We start from the raw sequence: 12,682 nt of genomic DNA on the forward strand, positions 1-12,682 counted from the left end.
GCTTTTTTTTTTTAGGTTGGAGATATTGTATGCGTGAGAGAAGATGAAACATTCCCATGTGATCTCATTCTTCTATCCTCGAGCAGAGATGATGGTACCTGCTATGTTACTACTGCTAGTTTGGATGGAGAATCAAGTCAGAAGGTAAAGCGCACTATTGGACCCGAACATCTAAGTCCCAGTAAACCCTCCAAATCTGTAGTGTAATGTTTCATGAATATTAAGTCCACTTGTGGTAATGCAATAGTTTCAACGCAATGCACCCAAAATAACAATTTTTCACTCGCTGACTATGCAAGTTTTTTTTGTCTATTTATAGAGTGTTTAAATATTACAGACATTGTCATTTCAATGACTTTCACCAAACTATAGTTCAAAGGAAAAATAACCCACAGATTTTTTTAAATACAAGATGTGTGTGTATATATACTTCTGCGCTTTGTTGACGGACGGTGGCACAGTGGTTAGCACTGCTGCCTCACAGCTCCAGGGTCCCAGGTTCAATTCCGGCTTCCGGTTACTGTCTGTGCAGAGTGCACTTTCTCCTCGTGTCTGCGTGGGTTTCTCCGGTTTCCTCCCAAAGTCCAAAGAAGTGCACGTTAAGTGGATTGACCATGCTAAATTGACCCTTAGTGTCCAAAGGGTTAGGTGGTGTTACTGGGTTACGAGGATCGGGTGGAAGCATGGGCTTGGGTAAGGTGCTCTTTCCAAGGGCCGGTGCAGACTCGATGGGCTGAATGGCCTCCTCCTGCGCTGTTGATTCTATGATTCTGCTTACTTGGAAACAGAATATGTTGGAAATGCTCAACGTCTGGTAGCATCTATCGAGAGCGCAATGGTTAATGTTCCTTTATCAGAACTGGGTGAAGTTTGAGATGTGACCGGTTTTTAGTAACTTGGAGACAGAAATGGGGGATGGCATTGAGGGGTTAAATGGGACTGGCAGTGAGGGAATAAATGGGGGTGGCAGTGAGGGAATAAATGGGGGTGGCAGTGAGGGAATAAATGGGGGTGGCAGTGAGGGAATAAATGGGGTTGGCAGTGAGGGAATAAATGGGAGTGGCAGTGAGAGAATAAATGGGGGTGGCAGTGAGGGGAGAAAGAACAGAAATTAAGGTAGAGGGACAGGCAAGAGAGATTCAGTGACAAACGGGTTGATGCCATAACGGTGAGATACTGGGTCAGGTAAAGAAACAATTGAGTAAAGCAAACATTTTCTTGTAAGATTTTAAAATACTTTATCTAAATTGTTCACTGGCCTTTTTGTATTTTCTTGCGTGCGCTTTTGGTTAGGCAACTCATTTATTATGATGTTTCCTCCAAACATTCATTCAAATAAATAATTGCGACTTGGCTAAAGATTGCTCCTATTTGCTATCAACCATTTAATTTGAAGCATAAATAAACTCCCTGATTTTTACTGCTTTGGCAGCTGTAATGTGTGTTTGGATTAAGGTAATAAAAGAAACATTCCAATCTCCCCTCCCTCTGAGAAATACCACCGATCAACATCCGTTTTCAATTGCCCAAATGTGAATAGGATTTGGGAGCTACATTATAATGTGTATATATTATCAAAATCTTTCATCAGTTTTTAGTCTCTTCTCCCCCCCCCCCCCCCCATGCCTGGTAAGTACAGTCCTATACCATTGCAATAAATCTGCTACGATCCATAACTCTCTGTGCAGGGCCTGTAACTACATTCAATGTGCTTTACTCCAGCTGAAATTTCTGTCTTTGATCTTTAATGTTACACTAATGACCTGGATCCAGGCATATACACTCTTGATGTTATTGCTCCTGTCGGGCAAAATGGACTCCTGGGCTGTAAACCTCCATGACCCAATTGTAGCTTTGATTAGTTTATTCCCTGTAAAACATCACCTGTGAATTGCCTGTCTGTTCAATGTTACTGTGGAATTTCCTTGATTTCTTGCCGGCTTCTAACTTTTAATACCTCACGTTTTAATTACTTATATCACTACACCCAACTAGATTGTCTGCTTTAATTGACACATTCCAAATTTTTAACATCAAATCACCGTTGTACCTTTTTCTAAATTCTCCCTGTGAAAATTAGAATTTGCACAACTTGCAGGCAGACATCGTGAATGTAAGTCCATTGCATTGTAATTGTTGCTGATTTTATTTTGTTTACTTCTTGACAAGACTTACTTTACTGTGCCGGATACCAGTGCATTCCGTACAGACAGGGAAGTAGATTCTTTGAACGCCACCATTGAATGCGAACAGCCCCAGCCTGACCTTTACAAGTAAGCTTTTATTTGCTTGACCCCCATCTGAAATACTGGGTTCCGGTTTTGGCACCACACCTCGGGAAAGATGTTTTGAAAGCTGATTTGAAACGTGAGCAGCACAGATTAACCGGTATGATACTTGGCTTTGAGGGTTTGAATTATGAGAGCAGATTGAATAAACCTGTCTTGTATTCTCTTCAGTATGAAGGATTAAGCTGTTATTGGTGTTTTTTTTTTTAATGTTAAAATTATTGGATAAGACTTGATTCAGAAAAAACTCGTAGGGGAATAGCGATAAGAACCGTGTAATTTTCAAATAATATTGAAGCCATTTTGGGAGCAAAATCAGGAAGTACTTTTTCAGCAAAAGAAGTAGGAATCCAGAACACATTTTCCCTTAACCTGTGTCCCTTTTGGGTTTTTATGACTGAAATGGATAAATGTTAGCTGTTTGATATGGAGCTATGGCAAATCAATGCATGTAGATCAGCTATGGTCCAATTAAATGGCGGAACAGGTTCAAGGCCTCCTCCTATTCCTGTTTTCTCCAAGTCTGACGAAACTATTCCCTTACATCACTTCGGTATATCCAAGGGTATTGTGATATGAGCATGACACCATATGACCATGATGTAGTAGTTTATTTGTAAAATAAGTGTAATATTTGGTACAGCTGACCTCTTCTGGCCCTAGATTTTAAAATGCCAGAGCATCATGCAGACTGATACTTAAATGTAGCACTGAGGCAGTGCTCCATTTGGATGTGCTATCCTATTAATAAAATGTGAAGCAAAAATCCTACTTTCCAATTTTACTTCGAGTACAGTCTATTTCAGATGTGGTTTCAGTTGAATTGTGCTGATACAAGATCATTTTGCTTCCTTGATAATTCAATTTTTTAAGTAACTGAAAACATTTTGGTGTTTAAAAAAATTGCCGTAGATGCTAAAGCTCACAGGACTCTTCAAAGGAGCGGTAAAAATTTGTCATCCATCGCAACAAAATAAAATGAACTTCTCAATCAACACCCTGATGTTTGGATATTGCTGGTAGAGTGACTGCTATGTTTTCGAAGATAATAATGATTGGACTTTACAAAAGATTCATTGAATTTGAGTATTTTGATAGTGTGATACTAAATTGTATACCTTTTTATAACTTCTCCATTCCACAATTCATTGTTTCCTGCTCCATGTGGCTGTGGAACCCTTTTCCTCTCTGAGCCAGAAGGTTCAGGATTCAGCTCCCACTCCAGGACCTGAGCACAAAATCAAGACTGACTCTCCAATACAGTACTGCATTGTAAAGGCACCATCTTTTAGATTAGACATGAAATTGAGGCTGCATCTGCCTGCTAGGTTGGATGTAAAAGATCCCACGGCACTATTGCGAAGACGATCAGTGGAATTATCTCGTTCTCACCAATATTTATCCCTCGGTCAACATCACAAAAAGCAGGTTATCTGCTCATTAGCACCTTGCTGTTTGTGGGAGTTTGCTGAATGCAAATGGACTGCCGTGACAACGGTGATCACACATTCCAGTCTGGAGTTAGACCATTTTAGAAGATTGCTCCAAGGCACTTCACAGGAGCATAATGAAACAAAATTTGATTCTGGGTCAAGGAAGGGAGGGACTATTTGGAGATGTGAAAGATGTAGGTTTTAAGGCAGGTATTGGGAGTGGAGAGAGGTTTCAAGAACAAAGGTTCAGAAGCTTAGTGTCTGATGGCTGAAAGCATAGCTGCCAATGTCAAAAGTGTAGGGTGTGTAAAAGGCCAGAGTTGAAGGAAAACAGATTCTCAGATGGTTGTAAGGCTGAAGGAGGTTACAGAGATGTGAGGGATGAGACTATGGAGGGATTCGAATAAGGATGCAAATTTTCAGTTGAGGCTTTGTTCTAGATGACTAATGTATTGAGCACATGGGTTCGGCGCGATTGGGGTATGGTGCAGTTTAAGAAATGAGAAGCAAAGTTTTAATAATTTTTTGGCGTTTGAGGCTGGCTCGGAGTAAAACAGTAGTCGATTGGTTTAACCAGGTCGGTCAAGGCAGCCTTGAGGAAGAGTTTATAGAATGTATCCACGATAGTTTCCTAGAACAGTATGTAATGGAACCTACGAGGGAACAAGCGGTCCTAGATCTGGTCCTGTGTAATGAGACAGTATTGATTAATGATCTCAGTTCGGGATCCTCTCGGAAGGAGTGATCACAATATGGTGGAATTAAAAATACAGATGGAGGGTGAGAAGGTAAAATCAAACACTAGTGTTTTGTGCTTAAACAATGGAGATTTCAATGGGATGAGAGAGGAGCTGGCTAAAGTAGACTGGGAACAATGACTTTATGGTGAAACAGTTGAAGAACAGTGGAGAACCTTACAAGCGATTTTTCACAGTACTCAGCAAAATTTTCTACCAACAAAAAGGAAGGACTGTAGAAAGAGGGAAAAGCGACCGTAGATACTGAAGGAAATAAGGGAGAGTATCAAATTGAAGGAAAAAGCATACAAAATGGCAAAGATTACTGGGAGACTAGAGGATTGGGAAATCTTTAGTGGACAACACAAAGCTACTAAAAAAGCTATAAAGAAGAGTAAGATAGATTATGAGAGTAAACTTGCTCAATATAAAAACAGATAGTAAAAGTTTTTACGAATATGTATAACGGAAAAGAGAGGCTACGGTAAATATTGGTCCTTCAGAAGATGAGATGGGAGATTTAATAATGGGAGATGAGGAAATGGCTGAGGAACTGAACTGTTTTTTGGGGTCAGTCTTCACAGTGGAAGACACAAATAACATGCCAGTGACTGATGGAAATGAGGCTATGACAGGTTAGGGCCTTGAGACGATTGTTACCACTAAGGAGGTAGTGATGGGCAACCTAATGGGGCTAAAGGTAGACAAGTCTCCTGGCCCTGATGGAATGCATCCCAGGATATAAAAGAGATGGCTAGGGAAATTGCAAATGCATTCGTGATAATTTACCAAAATTCACTAGACTCTGGGGTGGACCCGGCGGATTGGAAAATAGAAAATGTGACACCACTGTTGAAAAAAGGAGGTAGGCAGAAAGGGGGTAATTATAGGCTCGTTAGCTTAACTTCGGTAGTAGGGAAGATGCTGGAATCTATCATCAAGGAAGAAATAGGATGTAAATTGTCCCATTGGACAGACGCAGCATGGGTTCATGAAGGGCAGGTCGTGCCTAACTAATTTAGTGGAATTTTTTGAGGACATTACCTGGTAACGGGGAGCCAATGAATGTGGTATATCTGGATTTCCAGAAAGCTTTTGACAAAGTGCCACACAAGAGGTTGCTGCATAAGATAAATTGCATGACATTAAGGGTAAAGTTGTAGCATGGATAGAGAGCTGGTTAATTAATAGAAAGCAAAGAGTGGGGATTAATGGGTGTTTCTCTGGTTGGCAATCTGTAGCTGGAGGTGTCCCTCAGGGATCAGTGTTGGGACCACAATTGTTCACAATTTATGATTTGGAGCTGGGGACTAAGTGCAATGTATCTAAGTTTGCAGACGACACTAAGATGAGTAGTAAAGAACAAAATGCAGAGGATACTGGAAGTCTGCAGAGGGATTATTAACTAAATGATAAAATATTAAAACATGCTGCTGTGCAGCGAGACCTGGGTGTCCCTAGTGCATGAGTCGCAAAAAGTTGGTTTACAGGCGCAGCAGGTGATTAAAAAGGCGAATGTAGTTTTGTCCTTCATTGCTAGAGGGATGGAGTTTAAGACTAGGAAGGTTCTGCTACAACTGTATAAGGTGTTAGTTAGGCCACACCAGGAGTGTGTGTTCAGTTTTGGTCTCCTTACCTGAGAAAGGATGTACTGGCGCTGGAGGGTGTACAGAGGGGGTTAATCCCAGAGTAAATTCTATGAAACGTTGAGGGGGTTGAATTACGAGGAACGGTTGAGTAGACTGGGATTGTACTTGTTGGAATTTAGAAGGATGCGGGGATCTTATAGAAACATAAAATTATGAAGGGAATAGATAGGATCGATGTGGGGAGGTTGTTTCCACTGGCGGGTGAAAGCAGAACTAGGGCCCATAGCCTCAAAATAAGGGGGAGTAGATTTAGGACTGAGCTCAGGAGGAACGTCTTCACCCAAAGTGTTGTGAATCTATGGAATTCCATGGCCAGTGAAGCAGTTGAGGCTCCTTCATTGAATGTTTTCAAGATAAAGATAGATAGTTTTTTGAGGAATAAAGAAGTTATGGTGTTCGGGCGGGAAAGTGGAACTGAGTCCACAAAAGATCAGCCATGATCTCAATGAATGGCGGAGCAGGCTCGAAGGGCCAGATGGCCTACTCCTGCTCCTAGTTCTTGCGTTCTTATGGGTCTGAAAGCATGATTGAGGATTTTGGCAGGGGTAGAGACAGATGATGTTATGGAGGTGGAAGTAGTCGGTCTTCATGATGCAGAACAGAAACTAAATTCTTGTCAGCTAGGTTACCAAAGTTGCGAATATTGACGAGGAGGGTGATGGAATTGCCAGCCAAGACACAAAGTTTGTGACATGCTGAAAACAGACGCACACGTTGCTAATTCCTGCTTTTAATAGAATTTTTTAGACTCGCAGTGGCTGATGAGAAGCACTGTATCATGCGAATAAAGCATGTAGTAGAAAGATCTGCTTTCAGGCAGCACAGTTTGTAGTACTGCTGTCTCCCAGCGCCAGGGACCCGGGTTCGATTCCAGCCTCTGGTTACTGTCTATCTGGAGTTGTACTTTCTCCCTGTGTCTCCGTAGGTTTCCTCCCACAGTCCAAAGGTTGTCCCACAAGAGGGAACATTTGGTCTACGTTTACTTTATCAATCCCTTTTAGTATTTTATACACTTTAATCAGATCCCCTCTCATGCTTCAAAACTCCAGCGAGTATAAGCCCAAACTGTTTAACCTCTCCTCATACGTCAACCCTTTCATCCCCGGAATCAATCTGGTGACCCTCCTCTGAACTGCAATGCCACCACATCCTTCCTCAAATAAGGAGACCAAAACTGGACACAATACTCCAGATGTGGTCTCGCCAACACCCTATACGATTACAACAACACTTTTATACTCCACTTCCCATCAAGAAACCTTTCACTGCATCTGAGACTACTGCATCATGTATTGCTGAACTGTAACCACTGAAGTAATGTAAGTAACTGTTATGGAGGTGGAGGCTACATTCAACAATAGTCCAAGACCATTTAACTTGCCTAATTGCCTACGTGTGTCAGTAATACAGTCATCCAAATTATTTGCACATCTTAATGACCGAAACAGCATAAAATCGATGAAGGCAGAACCTGGTCGTCCTGCTTTCTGCACAGTGCTAGAACAGAAGGTCTACAGAACATCTAAGCCAGGGCATCAAGCTTATCGCTCCGCACACCCCCAACTACCATATTTGTCCCACTCTCAAAGCATGCATGGGATAAATCCACGCTGAACCATAGGACCAGGCTGATGCTTTTTAAGGCTTGTGTTTTCAACACCTTGCTGTATGGTTGTGAAAGATTGGCAACTTGTAGATACCAGGAAAAGAAGCTCAATTTCTATCTTTGCTACTTGCAGCATATGGGTATATTCTGGCAGGACAACATTAATGCGACAGTCCTGTTGGCACTAATCAAACAGAAGGCTTTGGCGGATTGGGCACATGCAAAAAATGGTAGACCGTCACATACCCAAGAACCTTCTGTATGGTGAGGTATCTGTATGGTGAGGTAGCTGGAGAGGCATTGGAATACCCAAGGCTCTGAATTAAGGATGCTTGCAAGAATGGCATGAAAGCTCTAAACATCAGCCACCACACCTGGGAGTCGCTTGCTGGTGAAACGGAAATGGTGACTCTGACTGGTGTGTACTGTCATAACGGCAAATGGTGACAGCAGCTTGACAACAGGCATCGAACTCGAAAACCACCTACTATGTCGTGTGGCAACTTTATGTGTTAAGCAACTTGCCTCTCGAGGAGTGGCATCCGCAATCATCAGCAAGTTCCATGAAATGAAGGCCCCCCCCCCCACCACACACACACACAAATGGATTGTTGCGGTGTCCATCCCTCATAGATGAAAGAAGGATGCTAACATAAACCTTCCATGAACATTTTGTATAACAGAACAGGGTTAAGGAGCTGAATGGCCAACTATTTCCATGCCCTCCCATATTCGCAAGAATGTAGAAGGAAACATGGAACAATTTGGCCCATTTGCCAACTCTGTCATTTGATTCGCTCTTTTAGCTTTGTCTTTTTATTCTGGATTCCCCAAGCTTGCAGTACTATTTCTTGATGGTGAGAACAGTCACACCCTGTCCTTTTGGGATGCATGATAGTTGGATTGGAAGTTCAGTGTAACTTTGAGAAACCTTTATCTCTTGTGGATGACTGCAAATGTAATCTCTGTCCATTCTCAGTATATTCTTTCCCCTTCCATTGTCACCTCACTCTAACGTGACCACTTTTGGATGCATGATTTCTGATTTATCATCCTTAATTTTTCTTTGGGTGTTTAAAATTGATTAGAGTCATAGGCGGCATGGTACCACAGTGGTTAACACTGTTGCTTCACAGTTCTAGGGTCCCAGGTTTGATTCCCAGCTTGGGTCACTGTCTGGAGTCTGCACGTTCTCGCCGTATCTGCGTGTGTTTCCTCCGGGTGCTCCGGTTTCCTCCCACAGTCCAAAAATGTGCAGGTTAGGTGGATTGGCCATGCTAAATTGCCCTTAGTGTCCAAAAAAACGGTAAGTGGGGTTACGGGATAAGGTGGAGGCATGGGCTTAAGTAGGGTGCCCTTTCTGAGGGCTGATGCAGACTTGATAGGCCGAATGTCCTCCTTCTGCACTGTAGATTCTATGATAGATTTAGGAAATGCATTGAACAAACTACGAAAAGCTACAGAATATTTGAACAGTATGAGTGAGTTATAGGCTTATCAGCGGAAACCAGCATCAGTCCATTAATTAGCCAACTTCCTTGTTCGCTGGAGCGCAATGGGTCTCTGAAGAATTTTGGTTTGAATCTAAGATTGTCCCTACGGGCTGCACTACACCAGCTGTTCCAGGATGCTGTTGGTTTACAATGCTGCGGGCTGAACCTGAACCCAGTTAACTGAGAGTTATGGTTCTGATTGCATTGCTGTAGAATGAGTCAGCTATCACTCCGCTGTACAGCAATTCTACCGGTGAGAATTCTATGGGCAGCAGTAATTCAGTTGAATTTCACTGGGGGAAACAGCCTTGACTGACATTTTTATTCAGGTTCTGATTCTGTGAATACACAGGATTGAAATACACATGTACGGTTTCTTTTTATAATCTGACATCTTGCTTTTACTCTTTGAAAATGTATTTGCAATTCTGTTTAGTATCCTGTCCATTGTGGTGCTGTTGTGAGTAGCTCTCTACCATTCAGAATTGCATTTTATTCAATTTGTACCATGTTCACCTTTCTGCATTGTTAGTGACCTTTGCTTTTAGATTTTGTTTTCTGAGGGAATATAAGAACATAAGAACTAGGAGCAGGAGTAGGCCATCTAGCCCCTCGAGCCTGCTCCGCCATTCAATGAGATCATGGCTGATCTTTTGTGGACTCAGCTCCACTTTCCGGCCCGAACACCATAACCCTTAATCCCTTTATTCTTCAAAAAACTATCTATCTTTATCTTAAAAACATTTAATGAAGGAGCCTCTACTGCTTCACTGGGCAAGGAATTCCATAGATTCACAACCCTTTGGGTGAAGAAGTTCCTCCGAAACTCAGTCCTAAATCTACTTCCCCTTATTTTGAGGCTATGCCCCCTAGTTCTGCTTTCACCCGCCAGTGGAAACAACCTGCCCGCATCTATCCTATCGATTCCCTTCATAATCTTATATGTTTCTATAAGATCCCCCCTCATCCTTCTAAATTCCAACGAGTACAGTCCCAGTCTACTCAACCTCTCCTCGTAATCCAACCCCTTCAGCTCTGGGATTAACCTAGTGAATCTCCTCTGCACACCCTCCAGTGCCAGTACATCCTTTCTCAAGTAAGGAGACCAAAACTGAACACAATACTCCAGGTGTGGCCTCACTAACACCTTATACAATTGCAGCATAACCTCCCTAGTCTTAAACTCCATCCCTCTAGCAATGAAGGACAAAATTCCATTTGCCTTCTTAATCACCTGTTGCACCTGAAAACCAACTTTCTGCGACTCATGCACGAGCACACCCAGGTCTCTCTGCACAGCAGCATGTTTTAATATTTTATCATTTAAATAATAATCCCTTTTGCCGTTATTCTTCCCATAATGGATAACCTCACATTTGTCAACATTGTATTCCATCTGCCAGGCCCTAGCCCATTCACTTAGCCTATCCAAATCCCTCTGCATACTTTTTGCTTTACCACTTATCTTAGTGTCGTCTGCAAACTTGGACACATTGCCCTTGGTCCCCAACTCCAAATCATCTATGTAAATTGTGAACAGTTGTGGGCCCAACACTGATCCCTGAGGGACACCACTAGCTACTGATTGCCAGCCAGAGAAACACCCATTAATCCCCACTCTTTGCTTTCTATTAATTAACCAATCCTCTATCCATGCTACTACTTTCCCCTTAATGCCATGCATCTTTATCTTATGCAACAACCTTCTGTGTGGCACCTTGTCAAAGGCTTTCTGGAAATCCAGATATACCACATCCATTGGCTCCCCGTTATCTACCGCACTGTTAATGTCCTCAAAAAATTCCACTAAATTAGTTAGGCACGACCTGCCCTTTATGAACCCATGCTGCGTCTGTCCAATGGGACAATTTCCATCCAGATGCCTTGCTATTTCTTCCTTGATGATAGATTCCAGCATCTTCCCTACTACCGAAGTTAAGCTCACTGGCCTATAATTACCCACTTTCTGCCTACCTCCTTTTTTAAACAGTGGTGTCACGTTTGCTAATTTCCAATCCGCCGGGACCACCCCAGAGTCTAGTGAATTTTGGTCAATTATCACTAGTCAATATCAATTAAAATAATGCAATTTCAGTGGATCACAATTTTATCATGTAATGGAATCAAAATGATTTTTCAAAAACAATAAATGCAATGCGAAGGCATGATTAAATTCTCCCACTGTGTAAGAGCAAATTAACATTTGTACAAAAACCCAAAAGAATCCTCCAATTATTAGGTGCAATTAATTAGATTTTGCTTGAATCAGGGTGTAATGGACTATAATCTGCTGCAGCACAGCATTAATTGTTCATGCACCTACACACTTAAGTTCAAAACATTTTGGAACGAAGAAATCACTGACCAGAAGCTTAACTGGATGGTTGATATATTGTGGCTTTCTGACACACCCAAACCTCTTCACCATGTACAGGCCTTGCAAGTGTAATTCACCACCAGTAAATATAATGTGCTTGAATTTCCAAAAAGCTCTTAAGGTACCGCACAAAAGGCTGCTTAAGGGCGGAGCCCATGGTGTTGGGTGTAGTATGTTAGCATGAATAGATGATTGCCCAACTGAAAGAAGACAGTTGTGATAAGAGGGGCATTTTCAGGATGGCAACCTCTAACTCGTGGAAAGCCACAGAGATCAGTGCTGGCGCCATACTTATTTACGATATATTTTAGTGACTTGGATGAGAGAAGTGAATGTACTATTGCAAGTTTGCGGATGATATAAAAATAAGCAGGAAGGCGATTTGTGAGGATGACCAAGTCTACAGAGGGACGTAGGTTAAGTGAGTGGACAAAATCCTGGCAGATGGAATATTATGTAGGAAACTGAAGTTGTGCACTTTGGTCGGAAGAATAAAGGAGCTGAATGTTATTTAAATGGAGAAAGGCTGCAGAAAACTGCAGGAGACCGATTTGGGTTTCAATGTGCAAAACCACATAAAGCTAGCATCCAAGTTCAGCAGGTATTAGGACAAATGGAATGGAGTATAGAAATGGGAAAGTCCTGCTAAAACTACACAAGGCACTAGTTAGACCACACCTGGAATACTGTGAAAGTTTTAGTTGCCTTATCTAAGCAAAGATATACTAGCATTGGAGGAAGTCCAGAGACGGTTCACTAGGTTAATCCTGGGTATGGAGGAATTTTCGATTGAAGAGAGGTTGAGCAGACTGTTGTCATTCGAGTTTAGAAGAATGAGAGGTGACCTCATTGAGACATAGGATTTGTTGCTCTTTTTAGCCTTAGTTTTATTACCTCTGATTATGTCACCTTTGCTCACGAGTCGCCGGGTATCTTTCTGATACCGCCACGTGGTTCAAGCTCGAGTTATGATTAATAAGTCAGCACACCGCTTAGTAAGATTGAAATCAACGGTCATTTATTATATACAACAATTAATGCTTACACAATAATCCTACTATCTATATCGAAACCTACCACTACTGGCCAATACTTAACT

The 12,682-nt window shown here is 41.9% G+C and overlaps 1 protein-coding gene across 6 annotated transcripts in view; it reads left to right on the forward strand.

Moving 5' to 3' along the window:
• Positions 1-12,682, forward strand: part of atp11c (ATPase phospholipid transporting 11C) — a 152,951-nt gene that overhangs the window by 43,620 nt on the left and 96,649 nt on the right. For all 6 annotated transcript variants that reach the window (XM_072505946.1, XM_072505951.1, XM_072505950.1 and 3 more), the window contains exons 6-7: positions 16-144; positions 2,170-2,273. In XM_072505946.1, the coding sequence (XP_072362047.1) occupies positions 16-144; positions 2,170-2,273 (233 nt within the window). The remainder of the gene's footprint in view (positions 1-15; positions 145-2,169; positions 2,274-12,682) is intronic.

This window comes from Scyliorhinus torazame, chromosome 5 (genome assembly GCF_047496885.1).
Source record: "Scyliorhinus torazame isolate Kashiwa2021f chromosome 5, sScyTor2.1, whole genome shotgun sequence".
Taxonomy (NCBI): domain Eukaryota; kingdom Metazoa; phylum Chordata; class Chondrichthyes; order Carcharhiniformes; family Scyliorhinidae; genus Scyliorhinus; species Scyliorhinus torazame.